Genomic DNA, 16,658 nt, shown 5'->3' with positions numbered 1-16,658 from the left:
GCACGCGTCACTTCCGCCGTCATGGCGGCGCCCGGGACCCACGTGACCGCGCCGGGTTCCGCTGTGCCCCGCGCGAACGCCTGGCCCCTGGGCGGTCTCGGGAACGCGAGAGTCCTGTGCGGCTTTTAAAAATTTGAGCCAGAGTCTCTTAGGCGCTGTGGTCCCCTGGCCTGAGCCCCCGCCGGCCCGCATGAGACGCGGGGCCGCCCTGCCTGCTCTGGCCACCTCCACAATCGCTCCCTGCGGCAGGAGCTTCCGCGCCGTGGACTTCCAGGGCCACGACCTCGGGGCAGCTCCCGGGCAGACCCTGCCCTACAGGACCAGCTGAGGGGCTCTTACCCTCCTTGTGGTTCAAGTGTATATCGGGAATGAACCCCACCCCTAACTCGTGTTCTGGGGCTGCACCTGGCCGAGGTCTCCTTGCCCGGCCTCCTCTGCAGTGAGGGGTTGGGAGGGCTGAGCCCAGACTGCTCCCAAAAGCCTGTCCACACCCACCGACTGCCCGGGCTGGCCCTACTGTTGTTTTCTAGCCCGCTGGAGGCGTTTGCCAACATCAGGGGCCTCGTTTCCTCCTACGCACAGCAGGCAATGTCACCCCTGCCCGACTTGGCAAAGCTAGGGGAGGTGCCTTACAGGCACCCACCGTGACCTCGTCTCCAGTCAACCAGAGCTCCCCAGCCGTGTCCTTGGGTGTGCACCACACATCCATGGCTTCTCTCCCCAAGACCAGTGGGACATCTTTGCCCAGAGGCCGGCTCCCAGGCTCTGGGACCTGTCCCCGATGCTGGGGAGTAAGATTCCTGAGTTCTGGGGCCAGTTACTTGACATCCCTGGGCTTTGAGGCCTGGGTCAGGCACCAGCTGAGGCCAACAGGGAGAGGAAGGAGGAGCGGGAGTCAGTGTGGGGCCGGCTGGCGTCCTCAGACTTCCAGATGAAAGTGAACCAGCCCAAGGCCCCAGCCCCTCTCTGGGAGGACCCAGGAAGGCTCTGCTGACAGGGTGGCTTGGGGGGTTAAGGGGGTGGTTCCCCACACAAACACAAAGGAAAGGACCACTCAGAACAGGCAGTTTCTCGACTTTATTAGCCAGGAGCTCCTCCCTGCCAGCCCCAAGGGCTGGCCCAGGGCACAGTGAGCAGGATTGAGGTCAGACAAGTTCAACCGTCATCCTTGACGGCCTGGGGCTGTCAGGCCAAGGGAACAGCAGGTGCAAAAGTCCAAATGCTGGCACTTCAGGTGAGGTGGGCACCGGCAAGGCCCAGAGCAACGCAGGGCCTGTTCTGGTGGGCACAGGGTCCACTGTGGGGCAGGGTCGGGGCCAGCATGGGCAACATTCCTCCCGACGCAGCGGCTACGAGCAGTTGGTGATTCTAGCCAAGAACTGCTGCGCCCACCATTCGTCCAAGTCGATGGGCACAAAGTCTGGGGGGGGTAGCAGAGGGCTGGGCAGTAAAACCACCTCCCAGCGGTCAGCATCTCTGTGCCGGAGGCAGCCACCACCCCTGCACTGGACCCCAGGCGTGGCAGAGGGGAGGGGGGCACTCACCCTGCAGTCGGGGGTCTGGCGTCCTCTCCGTGTACTGCACAGCCCTTGGCCCGCTCTCCCCAGCTGGGCTGCCGTCCAGTTGCTGTTCCACCTGCTGCCAGGCTGGGAGAGGGCAGGCAGGTTGAGCGAAGGGCCCTGACACCCCACTCCTGCCCCAGGGCCTGCTGGCCACCCTGGACCCAGCCCAGCACCGGGGGTGGGCGCCTGCTCCGCGGGGACAGGACCACTGGGCAGAGAGGCCCAGGACACGTCCAGCCCTCCAACTGCCGGGGAGTCAGCTCACAGTGGGTCCCGCCAGCTGGGGCCATTACCCTCTGGCCCCCTCTCTCTACCTTTGGACACAAAGCGGACGTTCTCCTCGTGGGCCAATGTGTAGGTCTCCTGGGCCACCTCGAGGGATGGGGACGTGGCGGGTGGCCGCCGGCCGTTCACCCGATTGAACACGAGCCTGGGCCCCGGGCTGTGGGAACGGCGAGTAGGTTGGCCACAGGCCCAGCTCCAGGTGCTGCCTAGCAGCGCCCCAAGACCAGCTCGTGCCATGTCCGCGGCCCCCAGGTCAGGCCCAGCCCGGCACTTCCCTGAGCCACAGGTGAGTGGCCTGGCACCCCTGGCCGTGGCCTTACTCCCGCAGGCCCAGCCCCCTCAGGCTCAGCCTCAGAGAAGGCAAGTGGCTGCAGGCCCCATCAGTGCCGGGCCAAGGGCCTGGTGATGCCCACACACCCTGCCCCTTGCGGCTGCGCTTCATTCACTCACTGTGGCCCCCACCCACTCGCCGGGCACACTTCTCAGCCCAGAAAAGCTTGTCCATCTTGCAGGGACCAGCCTGCCCTCGGCCTCCCCTGCTCCCTGGCTCCCCCCAGGTTCCCTGGAAACAAGCACCGAGGGGAGGCTCCTGGTTTCCTGCCCCGGTCAGCCCATGACAAGGCGCTATTGCCCAGGGGTGTGGGGGCGTCCTGGCAGCCAGCCGGCCTGGGCCCTCGCGCCAAGCCCAGGACGAGGTGCGTGTGGGGAGCGGGGCCGCACCTACAGCAGGGTGGGAGCGGGGCTCCTGGCTGCACGTGCCGCTCTGCCAGGCACTCGAGGTCCCCGGCCGGCCGGCCCGCCTCCTGGCTCAGGTCCCCACCGCCGGGTGCGTGCCAGCCGCTCCGAGTTCCTCCTCAGGTGAGAGGGGCACTAAAATAGAGAGGGGCGCCTTGAGGAGCACAAGGGGCCCAGCCAGCCCTGGGGCCGGCGGCCGCCAGGGAACCGGGAGTGTGCAGACGGAGGAGGGAGAGGGGCACGAGGGCCCTGGCCTGGATGTTCCTCACGAACCAGAAGGTGCGGGGGGTTGAGCTTGCAGGAAGGCTGCAAACTCCAGCCAAGTTTGGAGGTTAACCACGATTTAAAAACACAAAAGCCCATTCTGGGGCTGTGAATTCCAGGGGCCGAGGTGGGGCCTGGGGGGGCGGAGTTGCCCTGTCCTGCCCCACGTAAGACCTGCTCTGTGGGTCTTCCAGGCAGCGCCCCTCGGCCCTGCACGCCCAGCTGCCCCTGGGCCCTCTCCCCAGGCCTGGGGCCCACCTTGCCCTGGTCCCCACCCTGTCACCCTCCAGGTGACACCTCGTCTGCCCTTCTGAGGCGGGACGTTCCTCTCAGGCCCCTTTGGTGTCACGCAGCCCCGGCCCTGGCTGCACAGGCGCTCCCGAAGTCGGCCAGCCAGAACCGGGCACCAGCCATGCGCGGGGGGCAGGGCAGTGATCTGGATCCCGGATCCCCACCTCCCCGCGCAGGCCAGAGTGCAGGTGGGCGGGGCGACTCCGGAGGGAGGGGCGCCCTGTGGGGGCGGGGCCTCCGCCCTGGCCTGACAGCCCCGCAGCCAGCCCCCAGGCCCCAGCCGCGAGCTGGGGACCCCCCCACGCCCACAGTTCTGGGCCACTCAGGGCCACCCGGGAGCCACGGGGCTGGCCCGGTCCCGCCCCTCCAGCGTGCCTGAACCCCCCACCTCCAGTGCACCCTGGCTGGCTGGGATTTGGGGGCTTTGGGGGATCAGGGCAAGGCAGCCAGTGGACCCCAGGGCCCTCGCCGAGACCCTCACCCCCACGGTCTTGCCCACTTGAGGAGCTTTGCTGTCTTTTCTGTCTCCTTTCCCAACATCCCGACTTTGCCAGCAAAGCACCATGTCTCCTTGCCGGCGGCGAAGTTGGGGCTCCCTGGGGAGTGGGAGGGAGGGTCCCCTGGACCATCCCAGCCTGAAGCCCAGAGGTAGGCTCTGAGCCTGGACCCCCTCCCGCGTCCCCCTCAGTGGAGGCTTTCGGGCCCCACAGCTCCCTGCCGCATGACCATGCGCTGGCTGCGCACCCCATGCCTCAGTTTCCCCATTCAGGAGGTTGGGGTGGCTGTGAGGGCACCACACAAGGCTGAGATCAGGCACTGAAGACCCCCACCCCACCCCCAGGCCCTGCTCGCCCCCTCCCCAGGACCCAGAAGGGCCCGGCCTGACAGGCTGCCACCAGCCATGACCTTGTGGAGCTGCGCGCAGGTACCAGGGGCGGGCACGTTGGCTGGCAGCTCTCGCCCCACGTGTGCCCCTGATGGTCTCCGGACACTGCCTGGAGAACCCTCGGGCAGGTGAAGGTCTAGAGCAAGGCCCAGGGGCCGGGACATTTGAGCATAAATGGGACACAAGGCTTGAAACACTGAGCCAAAGAAGGGAAGGGTCCAGCCCAGCCCAGGGAGTCTGACCCTAGGTCATGGTCATGAGCAGGTGACCCAAGTGGCCGGGCCTGAGCCTCCTGAGGTCCCCGCCCTGGGACACCGGCTGCGGGGGGCAGGGCTGTCGGCCTGGGGGTTGGAGGGAAGGGCTGCGAGAGCAGACCCGGGAGGGCAGCGCCGGTGGGGAACCGCGGGCTCCCCAAGGTTTGTGCTTCCGGGGCCAGGAGGCTTGAGGTCCCCCCACCCGCCCCGGAGGGGACACCGCGGGCCGCCGGCCTCCGACCTTGCCCTCGGCCTGCTCGCGGGAGGCTCCGCAGCTCAGGCGCTCGGCCCAGGGGTGCCCGGGGCGCTCGCACCCAGGAGCCAATCGGCTTCCAGCGCGGCAGGGGCCTCCGGAGCCCCGGGGGGCGGGAGGGTCCCCGCAGCCCGGTCCCAGCCCCCCGGCCCGGTCAGGTGAGGCGGAAGGGCGGGATCCGCGCGCCCCGCCCCGGGCCTCGTGGCGCGGCGCCCGTCACCTTCCCCAAGGTCACCCGCGCGCGGCGGCCGGCGGGCCCGGGTCTCACCTCGGCGGGGGCGGCGGCGGCGCGGGCTGCCGGCATTTCAGGAGCTCGCCGAGCCTGCTCTCCACCTGCTGCTGCGGGGGACCTGCGGGCGGCGGGCGCGTCAGCGCGGGGCCGGCCCGAGCCCCGCCGCCCGCCCCGCCCGGCCCCGGCCTCCCCCGCACCTTTGCGGCGCTGCGCGACCAGCTTGCTGGGCCCCTTGGTGATGGTGTACATGGCGCGGGGCCCCGCGGCGGGCTGTCCCCGCGATCGCTCGGCCGCACGCCCGGCTGCTGCCCGGCTGGCGCTCGGCGGGCGCGAGGGCGCGGCCCCTTTAACGCGCGGGAGGGGGCGGGCCCCCTGCACGCCCCCCGCCCTTAAAGGGGCCGCGCCCGGTTCGCGCCGCGGGGTGGGGGCGGGGCGGGCGACGCCCCCGGCAGGGTCAGCGGGGAAGGCCAGGTTTGCTCCTGGGAGCGCGGCTGCCCCGCGCCGGGAGGGCAGCAGGCAGAGGGGCCCCGCCTGTTCGGAAGGCTCCGCCGAGGTTCCCCTCTGGCCTGAGTCTGCAGTCAAGGAAGGGAAAGGGGCTGGGCGGGGAACCCCTCTGGATGGCCCCGGCCACCAGGCCAAGGTGCACCCCTAACTCCAAGGACAGTGTGGGGGTGGCCCCGGAGGCTGCAGGAGAGGGTGGGGTGAGGCCGGCCCCTCCTTGCTCCCTGTTCTTCACCCTGGGGAGGGCAGTTCCCCCCACCCGCCCCCGGATTGTCACCTGTGACTTCCAGGAGGCCCAGCAGGAGGGGAGGGGCCGCCTCCAGGGCAGTGCCCTCCTCGGTGTCCTGGAGGTGAAGGCGCCCTCCCTCCGCACGCCCTGCTCCAAGCCAGGGGGCTGCAGGTCTCCTCACGGCGGCCACCAGGCACCTTCCGCCCACACCGGTGGGCACTCGGGCAGCCCCGTGGCTGGCGAGCGGGAGGCCCCAGGTCCTCCTCCACTGGCTGAACTCGGAGCTTAAAACACTCAGCAAAAAATGACCCGCGGCCATGGGCTGCCCCTCACCCCCAGCCCGGTGCCAGCACTTGGGCCCCGGACTCCTGAGCTCATCAGGCAAATATTTGAGGAGGTTCCTGGGCCTGGGGGCATCCAACAGCGGCTGCACCGTCCTGGCCAATCAGCACCCAGTGGACGCCAGAGGGTTCCCGAGCCCACCTCAGCCCCACGCAGCTCCCGCTCTCAGAGCAGGGCCTGAAACCCCTGCACCCCACCCCCGGCAGGGCTGAGAGGTCCAGGATGGGGGCCTCAGCTCCTCCAGGCAGGGACCCCGACATGGAGAGGAGGGGCTCCCGGTGGGGGTGGGGGGCTGGCAGCAGGGTCGCCACTCCCCACACACCCAGCCCTGTCCCTGCCCCCTGGACTCCATCCTGTCCTAAGCGAGGCTGCAGGATGTGGGGACACCCAGCTCCCTCCTCTGCAGGGCCTGGCCTGTGGGCAGCACCAAGGGCAGGGACCCCAGGAGGGGAGGGGAGCCCTGAGCAGGGTGGAAGGGGTGGCCAGGCTCCCCCGAGAAACCAGTGCTCAGGCCCAGGCAGCCTCCTCCAGGCAGCACCCTGTTGTCTGGTTGAGCCCAGCCCCCCACTGACTCGGCCCATCCTGTCCTTCAAGGCGGGCTTGGTTGTGCGTCATCTGTACGGCCAGCCCTGGCTGCTCCCCGTGGCCTTGAGCAGCCTGTGACGGTCCCTAGCTCGGTCACTCATGCCCTGGAGGGTGGGACAGATGGCTGCCACCCCACAGAACTCCCAGGCCTGGGAGGGAGACAGGTGCCACCAGGAGAAGGGTCAAGGAACAGAGGACGGGGGGACGGGGGGACGGGGGGCTGGGCAGACAAGACCCTGAGCGGGACCGGGGATCCTTCACCCTGGGGTGCACCTGCCCCCTGTGCAGCCCATGAGGAGGGGAGGGGCAGGGCCCCACAGGCCAAGCCTTTGCCTAAACCATCTGGCACCCAAGGCCGCGAGCTGCCGGAAGGTTCCCACCCTCTGAGGTCACAGGTTGCACCAGATGCCCTGAAAAGGGCTGCAAGGGAGGGGCAGGGGGCCCACAGTGGGGCCCGGAGAGGGTAGGGAGCTGGGGAGCCCACGAGGCTTGGGGGAGCCCCTTGCACCTGCGCGGCCCCTGGCTACGGGGCCCACCTGGCGAGCCCCCAGGTGAGCCCCCTCCAAGGAGCCTGGGACACGAGGTCAGGGGTCAGGACAGACCCGAGGCTGTGGCCGTCAGGAAGGACCAGGCTCAGGTGGCCGGGCTGGCAGGGCCAGTTCTTGGCGGGCAGGAAGGGAGCCAGGCTGGCACCGGGCCACTCCAGGGTCTACCCCCGGCCTGTGGACTGTGGGTGACCCGCCAGCAAGGCCCCCGGGGCAGCCATGCGCTGGACACACGGAGGTGGTGCCCCCACTGTCAGAGTGACCAGGGACCCCGTCACCCATCCTGGAAAGGGCGGGCCTCGATTCCTTTCCTTAAAGAGCTACCACCTCAATAAAGACCCGCTTTTTTCTCTCCTCACGGCATCTCGGGTCACCCTCACCCCACCGACCTTCCGGATCTGAGGGCCACGGCCTCGCGCCGGCCTAAGCGCTCCAGCAAGGCCAGCGCCGGGTCCTGCCAGCGGAGGGGTGGCCAGTGTCGCCAGTACGGCGTCTGGGCAGCCTCCCCCTTCCACCCGCCCCCAATCCAGGGAAAGGGTGGGGGAACGAGGGTCGGCATCCAGAGCGCTGGGTGGGGTGGGGTCCCGCGAATGTCGCAGCAGGAGGGGACTGGATGTGAGGACAGGGCCCCCGGGCTGGTTTTCCAGGCCTGATGATTCTGCGGCTGGATGTGGGGTCCCCTGGGCCCCTGAGCCCCAGGTCAGAGGGAAGGGCGGGGGGGCTGCTCCTCAGCAACCGGAGCTTGGGAAAACCGAGCTGGGCCAGGAGAGGGGCCTTGCACCCCACTGTCCCTGGCACCTGGCCATGCTTAGCCACCGGACAAGGACGGGAGGCCGAGGGTGAGCTGACAAGGAGAGCTTGGCACTTTGGAAGGGGAAACTCTGCTGAAGGAAGGCGGGGACCGCCACACCAAGTGCCAAATGGGGCCCGGGGCCTCCCCGTCCACTTGGTGGGCCCCCCAGAGGAGGAGCTGCGCAATGGCCGCCCCTAAGCCCCCAGGGCCACCGAGCCGCCCTGCCTGACCTAAGCAGCCCCGGCCCTCCTGGGTGAAGCCCTGGCCCTGTGACGCCACCTGCGTGACACCCAGCGGTGGCCCCTCGGACCCTCAGACTGGCCGCGCCCCCACCCTCAGGCAGCCCTCCGAGCTTTGGATGCTGTGGCCTGAAGGCCGCCGTCCTGAGCACATTTTGTTTTGAGAAAGGAGCACATATCCAGAGGTTTTCCCAAAACTTGCAGCAAGCTCTTGGCTTGCGGCCACCCTTGTCCCCCACCCTGTATAATCGAAAGGCGGCCGGGGGCGTGGACGGAACCCGGTGAAGCAAGGTCCGCTAATAAACGCTGCGGACGGGCCCCGCGTCAGTGCCTCTCCCTTCGGGATCTCGGCAGGCCCTGCGGGGGGGCCGGATGGCGCAGCCCCGGTGGCCCCTGCCCCTCATTCTTCCCGTTCTTCCTGGGCGAGTCCTGCGTGTCCTTCTCCCGCCGCGCCCCAGGACACGAGCTGCCACGGGTTCATCTCTGTACACCCCAAACCTGTGATCCCCGTTAGAAAAGGCCTGAGCCTCATCAGGTCCTGATTCAGCCGGTGTGGGCTTCATCAATCAAACTCCTGCTCAAATAAGACTCTAGGGACAGAGAGTTTAAAAGTAAAGAGATTCAAGACGGGGATTCACCTTTAACATGTATTTACTTAAAGGAGCATGTAAGGTAAAAAGAACAAGTTTACCAAGTAAACATAAAGGGTTACATTACCAAGCCTGGGAACTCCTGTCCCTTCCGACACAGCTGTGTCAGACCCCAGAAAAAAGAGTCTAACATATAGAAGGAATGTCTGATCCACGGGCCCTGCTGCTTATCTCATAAATACCAGGTGCACCATAAACTAAGGGTTGAAGGCTGTTTTAGGAATCCCAGTCGCAGTGGCACCTAGACTGCAGGGGGCAGACGAGGCAAGATCAGATATCCCCATAAAGATGAATGACGGCAAACAAGCCAAAAGGCCTGCTTCCTCCACATAGATAATATAGTGCACATCAAAGAAGAGTAGTGTTAAAACCCTAGTAACCAGTCAGCAGAAACTGATGAGCACTCACCCAATCGAGGCCCAGAACACACTCAGCAGGGCCTTCCCCCCCAACACCCAACGTGGGTTTTTCCTTTAAAAAATGCTGCTCTCGGATAGAGGGCCGGAGCCATTTTTCCTTTCTTTCTTTTCTGATGGCTCCCACCTGCTTTCTTCTGCTTTACTCCTCTAACAAACCTTAAATTCTCTACTTAAACCATGACTCGCTGTGTTTGTGTGAATTCCTGAACAACCTAACAAGCTGGACATGAGATCAGAAAGACCCCTCCTAAGTTACAGAGTATTTACAGAGCCTTTGATTTAGGGTGCACTCAAATTATATTCTATTTTTATGGTGTGGTGAACCATGAGTGAATCAAGATCAAAGGAGGGTATTCACAGCGTTATTCGAGATTCAAACTTAACCTTGAATGTTTGCAGAACTTTACTGAAAACACTGCTCTTAATTAAGCTATGACTTTTGTAAGAATAATATAACATACCTTGTACTTAAAAATTAAAGGGAGATTACTATTACTTAAAACTAGGTTATTAGTAGGATTTTCTTCATTTTATGATTAGTCTGGCCGTTACATCATGCCTTTTACTCCCTCCTTTTCTGCTAACCCTAACCCTCAGTGCAATCTTCTAACACCAGATGGAAGGATACGAATCATCTGCCCCAGTTTTTACAGTGGTCATCATTCGGACCGTGTACCGAGTGTCTGGGGTAAAAGTTGTGTTTATGCTTCTATATCAGAAGGAATAACTGTTCCTGACCATCGGAGCAGAGAGTGCGGAGCAGCCCGGAGCGGAGTCAGCCTCATTCCCCGGCTCCTGGAGCAGCGCCCGCCCTGCAGCGCCCACCGCGCGGGGCAGCTCCGAGAAACGCCCGCGCCTCGGCTGGACCTCGGGGCTCGCGACCCCACGCTCTCAGTGGACCCCGGCTGGCCCCGTGGTTGCTGCGGTTTCCGCAGCACAAGCGGCTTGGCACCCGCGCCCTCATCCTCCCCGATCCCTCGGCGGGAGTGCTGAGCGCCCGGGCGGAGACCGGTGGCCTCCACCGCCACCGACCGCCGGGTCTCACCGGGCCGTTGTCCTCCTCGGCGGCGGCAGCGGCGGCGACATTGCGCATGTGCCGGGAAGCGTCCTCGCCAGGGCGCAGCCAGGTTGCGTCACAGTCTCCTAAGACTCCACGCGCTCCGCGTTACCACAGCGCCGCTGGTGTAGTGGTATCATGCAAGATTCCCATTCTTGCGACCCGGGTTCGATTCCCGGGCGGCGCATTCCATTTTGGATTTATTATTTTTTATTTTTTTTCCCCATCTCAAAAAATAACTCCCTTTAACCGCAGAGACAAGAAAAGGAAAGAAAACCAGAAACAAGGGAGAAGTTCTGTGGGGGGCGGGGGGTGTGGGGGCCGTGTAGCTAGAGCAGACAGCGACAGGCCTGTTCTAGAAAACTCCATCTGCACGAACCAAGCCGGCCGGGCCACACAGCCGCGGGGGAGCCGGACCCCTGTGCCCGGGGCGCCATCGCGCGCAGACACTCCTCTGCCTCAGAGATGTTCGCTGACTTCCTCGGGGTGCCGCGCGAAAGAGTCCCCGGACCGAAAGGCAACCTCAGAGACTGACAAGCGCCATGGGCGACAGCGTCCCTGAAGCCAGCGACCCCGCGGGCAACCGGGTCCCGGGCTGGGGGCCCGAGCATGCGCGGCGCGCGGCCTCCTGGGACTTGTAGTCCCTTGGGGCGCGGAGACAAGATCGTCGTCCAGACTATAACTCCCGGCGCGCCCCGCGGCTTAAGGACTACAGCTCCCGGCGCGCGCCGCGGGTACCTGCCTACACCGCCTTGTGCGCAGCGCGGCTTCCGGCCCCAGCAGCCGGCGAGCCCGCGGCACCTGCGCGGCCGGGCGGGGGGTGCCGCCGCGATGCTGGTGGCGGCGGCCGCCGAGCGGAACAAGGATCCCATCCTGCGCGTGCTGCGGCAGTACCTGGACCCGGCCCAGCGCGGAGTCCGCGTGCTCGAGGCGGCCTCGGGCTCCGGCCAGCACGTGGCTCACTTCGCGCGGGCCTTCCCCCTCGCCGAGTGGCAGCCGTCGGACGTGGACCAGCGGTGCCTGGACAGGTGTGGCCTGTCCCGCCGAGCTGGTCCCTCCTTGCGGCCGCTCCTTGACCAGCGCGGGCGGACGGGGTCGGTAGGAAAGCGCGACCGTAGACAGCCCTGTCAGGAGATGAGGGCGGCAGGGAGCCCAGGGCCCCGGCGGGAGACCTCTGGGGCCCTGCTCACCCCAGCGCAAGCCCGGAAACGCGGGGGATCCTGAGGGTGAGAGAGCGGACGGCTTCGGGGGCAGGCTGACCCAGGCTGCATCCCACCACCCTGTGTAACCCCGGACCAGCCTCCCCTAAGAGCTGCGGGGTGAGGGGGACACGTCAGAAGTGTGGGTGTACAGACCGGGACCCCCACCCACAGCAGTGCCCTCCCACAGCATCTCGGCCACCACTCAGGCCCAGGGGCTGTCCAACGTGAAGGCGCCGCTGTACTTGGATGTGACCTGGGGCTGGGAGCAGTGGGGTGGAATCCTGCCCCAGTCTCTGGACCTGCTGCTGTGCATCAACATGGCTCACATCAGTCCCCTGAGCTGCACCAAGGTCTGTGGGAGGCGTGGGGCGTTTGCCCCACGGGGTGAGGCCACCAGCACCCCTCATCCCACCCTGGGAGGGAGCCAGGCACCCGCTTTGCACACATCACCGATGGGGCGCTGGGGGCTTGGGAGTCCACTGCTGAACCTCCAGCCCCGGCCTGAGGCTCTTTCCGGGGCCTGGGGCTGCCCCTTCACTGCATCCTACCACCCCTCCCAGGGCCTGTTCAGAGCAGCAGGGCACCTGCTCAAGCCCAAGGCGCTGCTGATCACCTACGGGGTGAGTGCCCCTGCTGGACCACAGCAAGAGCGCCCTCCCCTGGCAGGACAGGTCCTGGCAGCCCCTATCACGAGTCCTGGTCAGCCAGGCCCGTCCTGCCCCACAGAGGGGGCTCCTCTGAGTCCCTAGCAGCCCCCACCCCTCTGGGTTTCAGGCACACCCACCAGCACAGCCTCCCTCCTCCTCATCACCTGCCAGGCTCTCTGCCACACTCACTGGCTGGTCCTCGGCTTTCCTCCTCCTTGGGGCCCGCCAGCCTGCCACAAGCCTACTCCCTATCCTGGGGCTGCCCCCAGCCTGGGGGTACAGACAGCTGTGACTGTGTCCCTGCAGCCCTATGCCATCAACGGGAAGATCTCTCCCCAGAGCAATGTGGACTTTGACCTGGTCCTTAGATGCAGGTGAGCTGGGAGGGCAGGTGGGTGCTCCTACCCCCTCCAGGCTTGGACTCCACCTCCTTTGCTACCGGCAGGAACCCAGAGTGGGGTCTGCGGGACACAGCCCTCTTGGAGGAACTGGGCCAGGCCAGTGGCCTGCTCCTAGAGAGGATGGTAGGTGGGGGCGGGCAGCTGTTGGGGGCAGGGTGTCTTCATGGGCTCTGGAAGCCGCTCTGCCCAGCCAAAGCATCTCTTCCAGGTGGACATGCCAGCCAACAACAAGTGCCTGATTTTCCGGAAGGAGTGACCCTTTCCCACCAAGGCTCAACCAAGACCTTCAGCCCCTGGCCCCGTCCCATCTGGAGAGTCTTACCCAGCAGCCACAGGGCTGGGGAGAGCCTGGACCCCAGCCTGCCTCTAATAAAAGCGTGTCCTGTTCCCCCTGCCCCACATCCACCATGCCACCTCCTGGATGCACTCCCTCTTCGGGGGGCAGGATGTTTCCCGGGTTCCTGCTGGAGGCAGGAAGTGGGCTGGTCTGGGAGTCAGGGCTCAGGGGTCTCCCAGCCTGCCTGGAGCTCCGGCAGCAGAGGGTGAGGGAGGGAAGGAGGCTGGCCCAGCGGCAGGTGCCTGGGCAGGGCCCAGCGGGCCTAACTGCCACTGGGCAAGCCCATGCCCTCCCAGCACAGGGACAGGGGAGGCTTCGCTGGAGGGGGTGATGCCCGGGGTTGGTGGTGGGGAGCAGCTGGGGATGAGGGGCAGATGGAGGGAGGGGCCCCAAGGGTCGGGTCCCCTGGGCGCCAGCGCCAGCAGGCCATGCACTGGGGAGGAGGCCTTTTATTCACCAGGCCAGCGAGCCTAGTCCTGGAAGCGGTTGAGCAGCTCACAGGCCTTCTTTTCCAGCAGCTCGGTGATCTTGCGCACGCGCCTCTCGCTGGCGGCGCGCACATAGCTGCCCGCGTCCAGCACGGCGACGCCGTCGCGCACCTCGCCCATGAGCACCAGCGGCCCGTCGCCGGCCGTCACGTTGGGGCACGGGCAGGCCCAGTCCACGCCGTGCAGCGTCACCTCCAGGTAGCGTGTGCCGAAAAACTTGAGGCCCATCTTGTCGTCCTTGAGCACGTCGTCGAGGGCCACGCGCGCGATGCCGCCGCCGCCGGCGGCCGCGGGCTCCTCCAGCACCTCAGTGAGGCGGCCGACGATGGCGAAGTCGCTGCGGCACAGGCTGAGGGCCAGCTTGCTCCTGAGGCGGCAGGCGCGGCAGGGCGGCGCGCGCGGCACGGGGCACGCGTCTTCGCAGCTCTCGCGGCTCTCGAAGTTGTTGCCGTTGCCGTCGCAGCCGCCGTAGACGAAGGCGTGGCAGCGGCGCAGCAGCGGGCTGTAGGCCCAGCGCGGCTCCCAGCGCTCGCAGGAGCCCTGCACGGCGGGCAGCGCGCACGCGTCTCCGGGCCCCCGCGCGCACGCCAGCTGACATGCCTCGTAGGTGTCGAAGCCGCCGCGGGCGCACGCGCGGGCCGGGAAGGCCATGCAGCCGCCGCGCTGCGGGTCCAGGTGCCAGTGCACGCGGGCGGCGGCGGGCGCGGCGCAGGTGGGCGCGGGGGGCGCGCGGAGGCACTCGGCCGGGCCCGGGGCGCTGGGGCCCCCGGGCGGCTCGCGCTGCACCACGGAGAGCGGGAAGTCGGCGCGCAGCAAGCCGGCGGCGTTGCGGGCGGTGCAGGTGTAGACGCCGGCGTCCTCGGGCCGCGCGTTGTACAGCACCAGCTGCCCGATGCTGGTGACCGCCACGTTGCCGTACATCTGGTCCGGCCGCATGATCAGGTTCTCCCGCTGCTCGCTCTGCTTCTCCCAGGTGACGGCCGGCGGTGGGCGGCCGCCCACGTCGCAGTGCAGGCTGGCGGTACCGCCCACAGGCACGGCCTGGGGCGCGGGGCTGCTGAACAGGGCGGGCGGCACCGGGAGGGTGCCCTCAGCCCCTGGGCGTTGGGGCGCACCGTGGTCTCGGGGGGCCCGGGGCTGCTGGGCGGCCCGCCAAGCACGTGCTTGCAGGGCACGACGTGGAGACGCCGGCCGCGCAAGCAGGCCTCGGCGTCCATGTAGCAGCGGTTGTAGTAGGTGAGGCCGTCGGAGGCGCAGGTGAAGGCAGGCTCCTTGCCACAGCGGTCGCGGCAGCGGCACACGGGCTGCCCATCCCACAGGTCGCAGGTGGAGCCCTGCTGCGCGCACACGAAGCCCTCGCAGGAGGCGGCCGGCGCGGGTGTGGATGGGCCCCCCTGGGCGAAGCGCGCGGCCACGCAGCTCCGCAGCCCGCACACGTTGGGGCAGCACTTCTCGGCAACGGCGCAGTCCTGGGGGCAGAGAGCGGCTCAGGCGGAGCCCGGGCCGCCCCCAGCCCCCAGCCCCCAGCCCCCGCCTTCTCCAGCATCCAACCGGAAACCCCTGTGAGCCCCGTGAGCCCGCTGCTCTGCAGGTGCACCCAGTGGCCTGCCACGGCCCCTCCCAAGCCTCAGTTTTCCCGCGCAAAGCTGAGGAAGCTTCAGAGGTTCACTCTCTGCCAAGGCTGCAGCGGGCTCTGCGCTGATGAGCTGAAACTGCCAGTGCCTGCACATGGAAGTTGTCCCCTCACTGAGTCCTCGGAGCACTCAGAGGAGACTGAGGCCCAGTGCAGGGGAAGCACCCACCCCCATCAGCAAAGTCTGGCGCAGCAGTTCCAGGGAGATGGCCTGGAAGAGAGCCCTGACCCCAGCACCCCCCACCTCATCTACTGGTCCCCAGGAAAAAGCAGGGCCCATTGGGGTGGGCATTGGAGGGTGGGACTGAGAGTGGCAGAAGGGGTGTTCTTTGGGACCGGCACAAGTGCTCAGCCTGCACCTCTGACAGAGTCTGGCGAGCCTGACTGGGGGACACAGGGCAGCTGCCAGGGTCCCTCCTTAGGGAAAGCCTGGAGAATAAGGGACAATGTGCTCTGGAGGGGGGCTGGGGCTCCGGGCGACGCTGGCTCCCCCCACTGCCCGCCTGAGCCCCCAGACCCCTCCCTGCCCCTGCTCACCTGGTCCCCGAGGCACTCGCGCTCGCAGGTGCTCTGGGCGTCCACCCACAGGTTGGGGCTGAGCTGGTTGGGGCACACCCCCGCATGGCCCCAAGGCTCCGGCAGCAGGTGGGCCCCTGCAGCCAGTCCGGCGGCCACAAGCAGCGGCAGGAGGGGCAGCGGGGCCGGCATGGGGCCTGCCCGTGGAGGGGTCCCTGTCTGACTCCGAGGAGCCACTCTGGCTGCAGGCATCCACCCTCCACGTGCACTTGCCCCTGCAGAGGCTCCGTCCTGCCACCCCAGGGAGGGGCCGGGAGGCCTTGGGGTCTCTGGGCGCCCCCCGGAACCATGCGGCCCTGGCTCTGCGTGGCAACCCGGCTGGCGGCTGCAGGCCCTGGGCATGGGGTCACTGGGGGCGGGGCAGAGCCGCTGTAACCCGAGCCCCTCGCCCGCCCCCGGGCTGCAGCCAAGGAGGGGCCTCAGGACCCTTCGAGACCAAGGATCAAAGGTCCTGGCCAGCCCTCCCCCTCGGCTGGGGCAGCTCCATCCCAACCCTGGGCCACCCCCGCAGCCTGGGGTCTCCCTGGGGCAGGGCAGACAGTCCCCTTCCCCTCACCCTTTTCAGTCCTGGGGGTGAGTCAGCCCCTCCTGCTCCTGGTGGTCCCGGTCTGCCCAGCCTCCACCCCCGAGGCCCCGCACACTGTCTCTCCCTCGGTGCCTGGATGCAGCTCGTGCCACAGAGGACCAGACAGTTAACTGTGATAACATCAGGGCTGAAAGTGGCTGCAGCCCCCACGTGGGCCCCCAGTCTGCAGGGAGCCCAGGTCAGCATGATGGTGACAGGCACATCCCAGGTCCTCCAGGGCTGTCCAGCGAGGGGGCACCGTCCTCCCTCCAGCCCCAAGGCCCTCAGCAGGCAGGTGCGAGGTTGCATGTGGGGAGGGGCAAAGGGCCACTGCAGTCTCTGCAGCCCAGAGGGGCCCCCTGGGGAGTGGTTTTCTGAGATTGGATGGGAGAGCGTCCCTGGGACCCTGTGCCTGACCTTCAACCCAGCAGGCAGGATGGGAGCCCAGCCTGGCTAGAGTCCAAGGGGCAGCGCCTGGAGGACGGCAGTGGGCCAGCGCAAGAGGGGCCAGTGGGGGGCTGGCCTGGCGGGAGCGGGGAGCAGAGGTGGCAGATGCAGCTGGGCCCCAGGAGGGGGCTCTGGCCCAGGACATTCCCACACGGCCTGGGAGGCACCTCACCCAGAGTGTGTGTGGGGGGTCATGGCAGAGCCCCCCAGCTCACCTGCTATCTACCCAGGCAACACAGG

General features: G+C 67.1%; 3 protein-coding genes and 1 non-coding gene across 12 annotated transcripts; 2 read left to right on the top strand and 2 right to left on the bottom strand.

Annotated features, from left to right (window-relative positions):
* Nucleotides 1-1,058: 1,058 nt before the first annotated feature.
* Nucleotides 1,059-5,121, bottom strand: MCRIP2 (MAPK regulated corepressor interacting protein 2). Of its 6 annotated transcripts, none has more exons than XM_037824769.1 (6): nt 4,960-5,120; nt 4,799-4,880; nt 2,572-2,717; nt 1,877-2,004; nt 1,545-1,646; nt 1,059-1,440 (listed from the first exon to the last, which is right to left on the bottom strand). In XM_037824769.1, the coding sequence occupies exons 2-6, from the start codon at nt 4,832-4,834 to the stop codon at nt 1,163-1,165; spliced, it is 690 nt and encodes a 229-aa protein (XP_037680697.1). In that variant the 5' UTR covers nt 4,835-4,880; nt 4,960-5,120; the 3' UTR covers nt 1,059-1,162. The 6 variants fall into 6 exon arrangements, with proteins under 6 accessions (XP_037680697.1, XP_037680698.1, XP_037680696.1 ...); XM_037824773.1 differs by lacking the exon at nt 2,572-2,717 and adding an exon at nt 4,428-4,463 and having other exon boundaries at nt 1,207-1,420; nt 1,877-2,040; XM_037824770.1 differs by lacking the exon at nt 2,572-2,717.
* Nucleotides 5,122-10,238: 5,117 nt separating this feature from the next.
* TRNAG-CCC lies at nt 10,239-10,309 on the top strand. The gene has a single exon. It is a non-coding gene; the product is annotated as a tRNA-Gly (tRNA).
* A 549-nt stretch (nt 10,310-10,858) lies between these two features.
* On the top strand, nt 10,859-13,027 carry METTL26 (methyltransferase like 26). 4 transcript variants are annotated; one of them, XR_005215050.1, is made up of 6 exons: nt 10,865-11,220; nt 11,512-11,674; nt 11,885-11,944; nt 12,278-12,345; nt 12,417-12,495; nt 12,581-12,643. XR_005215050.1 is itself a non-coding variant. In XM_037824761.1 (6 exons), the coding sequence occupies exons 1-6, from the start codon at nt 10,954-10,956 to the stop codon at nt 12,626-12,628; spliced, it is 615 nt and encodes a 204-aa protein (XP_037680689.1). In that variant the 5' UTR covers nt 10,875-10,953; the 3' UTR covers nt 12,629-12,773. The 4 variants fall into 4 exon arrangements, 3 of the variants coding, with proteins under 3 accessions (XP_037680690.1, XP_037680688.1, XP_037680689.1); XM_037824761.1 differs by having other exon boundaries at nt 10,875-11,150; nt 12,581-12,773; XM_037824762.1 differs by lacking the exon at nt 12,278-12,345 and having other exon boundaries at nt 10,859-11,220; nt 12,581-12,723.
* WFIKKN1 (WAP, follistatin/kazal, immunoglobulin, kunitz and netrin domain containing 1) lies at nt 11,377-15,538 on the bottom strand. Its single transcript, XM_037824759.1, is given in 3 exon segments — nt 11,377-14,298; nt 14,301-14,666; nt 15,368-15,538. Coding segments are annotated over 3 exon segments (1,656 nt in total). The 3' UTR covers nt 11,377-13,179.
* Nucleotides 15,539-16,658: the final 1,120 nt, after the last annotated feature.

Source organism: Choloepus didactylus, unplaced genomic scaffold (genome assembly GCF_015220235.1).
Source record: "Choloepus didactylus isolate mChoDid1 unplaced genomic scaffold, mChoDid1.pri zz_scaffold_168_ctg1, whole genome shotgun sequence".
NCBI lineage: Eukaryota > Metazoa > Chordata > Mammalia > Pilosa > Megalonychidae > Choloepus > Choloepus didactylus.
Note: the sequence above shows the minus strand (reverse complement) of the source record. Positions and strands in the feature narration are given on the sequence as shown.

What these genes read in the sequence shown, in the direction of transcription:
- MCRIP2 (XM_037824768.1), bottom strand. Translation starts at nt 4,187, where the DNA reads ATGTCCCGGCCCCTGGGCCTTGCTCTAGACCTTCACCTGCCCGAGGGT. An exon ending in AGCCCCGCTCCCACCCTGCT is followed by an intron (nt 2,005 to 2,571) that starts GTAGGTGCGGCC and finishes CCGTTCCCACAG; the next exon opens with CCCGGGGCCCAGGCTCGTGT. An exon ending in CGTCCGCTTTGTGTCCAAAG is followed by an intron (nt 1,647 to 1,876) that starts GTAGAGAGAGGG and finishes GCCCTCTCCCAG; the next exon opens with CCTGGCAGCAGGTGGAACAG.
- METTL26 (XM_037824760.1), top strand. Translation starts at nt 10,954, where the DNA reads ATGCTGGTGGCGGCGGCCGCCGAGCGGAACAAGGATCCCATCCTGCGC. An exon ending in GTCCCCTGAGCTGCACCAAG is followed by an intron (nt 11,675 to 11,884) that starts GTCTGTGGGAGG and finishes CACCCCTCCCAG; the next exon opens with GGCCTGTTCAGAGCAGCAGG. An exon ending in GCCTGCTCCTAGAGAGGATG is followed by an intron (nt 12,496 to 12,580) that starts GTAGGTGGGGGC and finishes CATCTCTTCCAG; the next exon opens with GTGGACATGCCAGCCAACAA.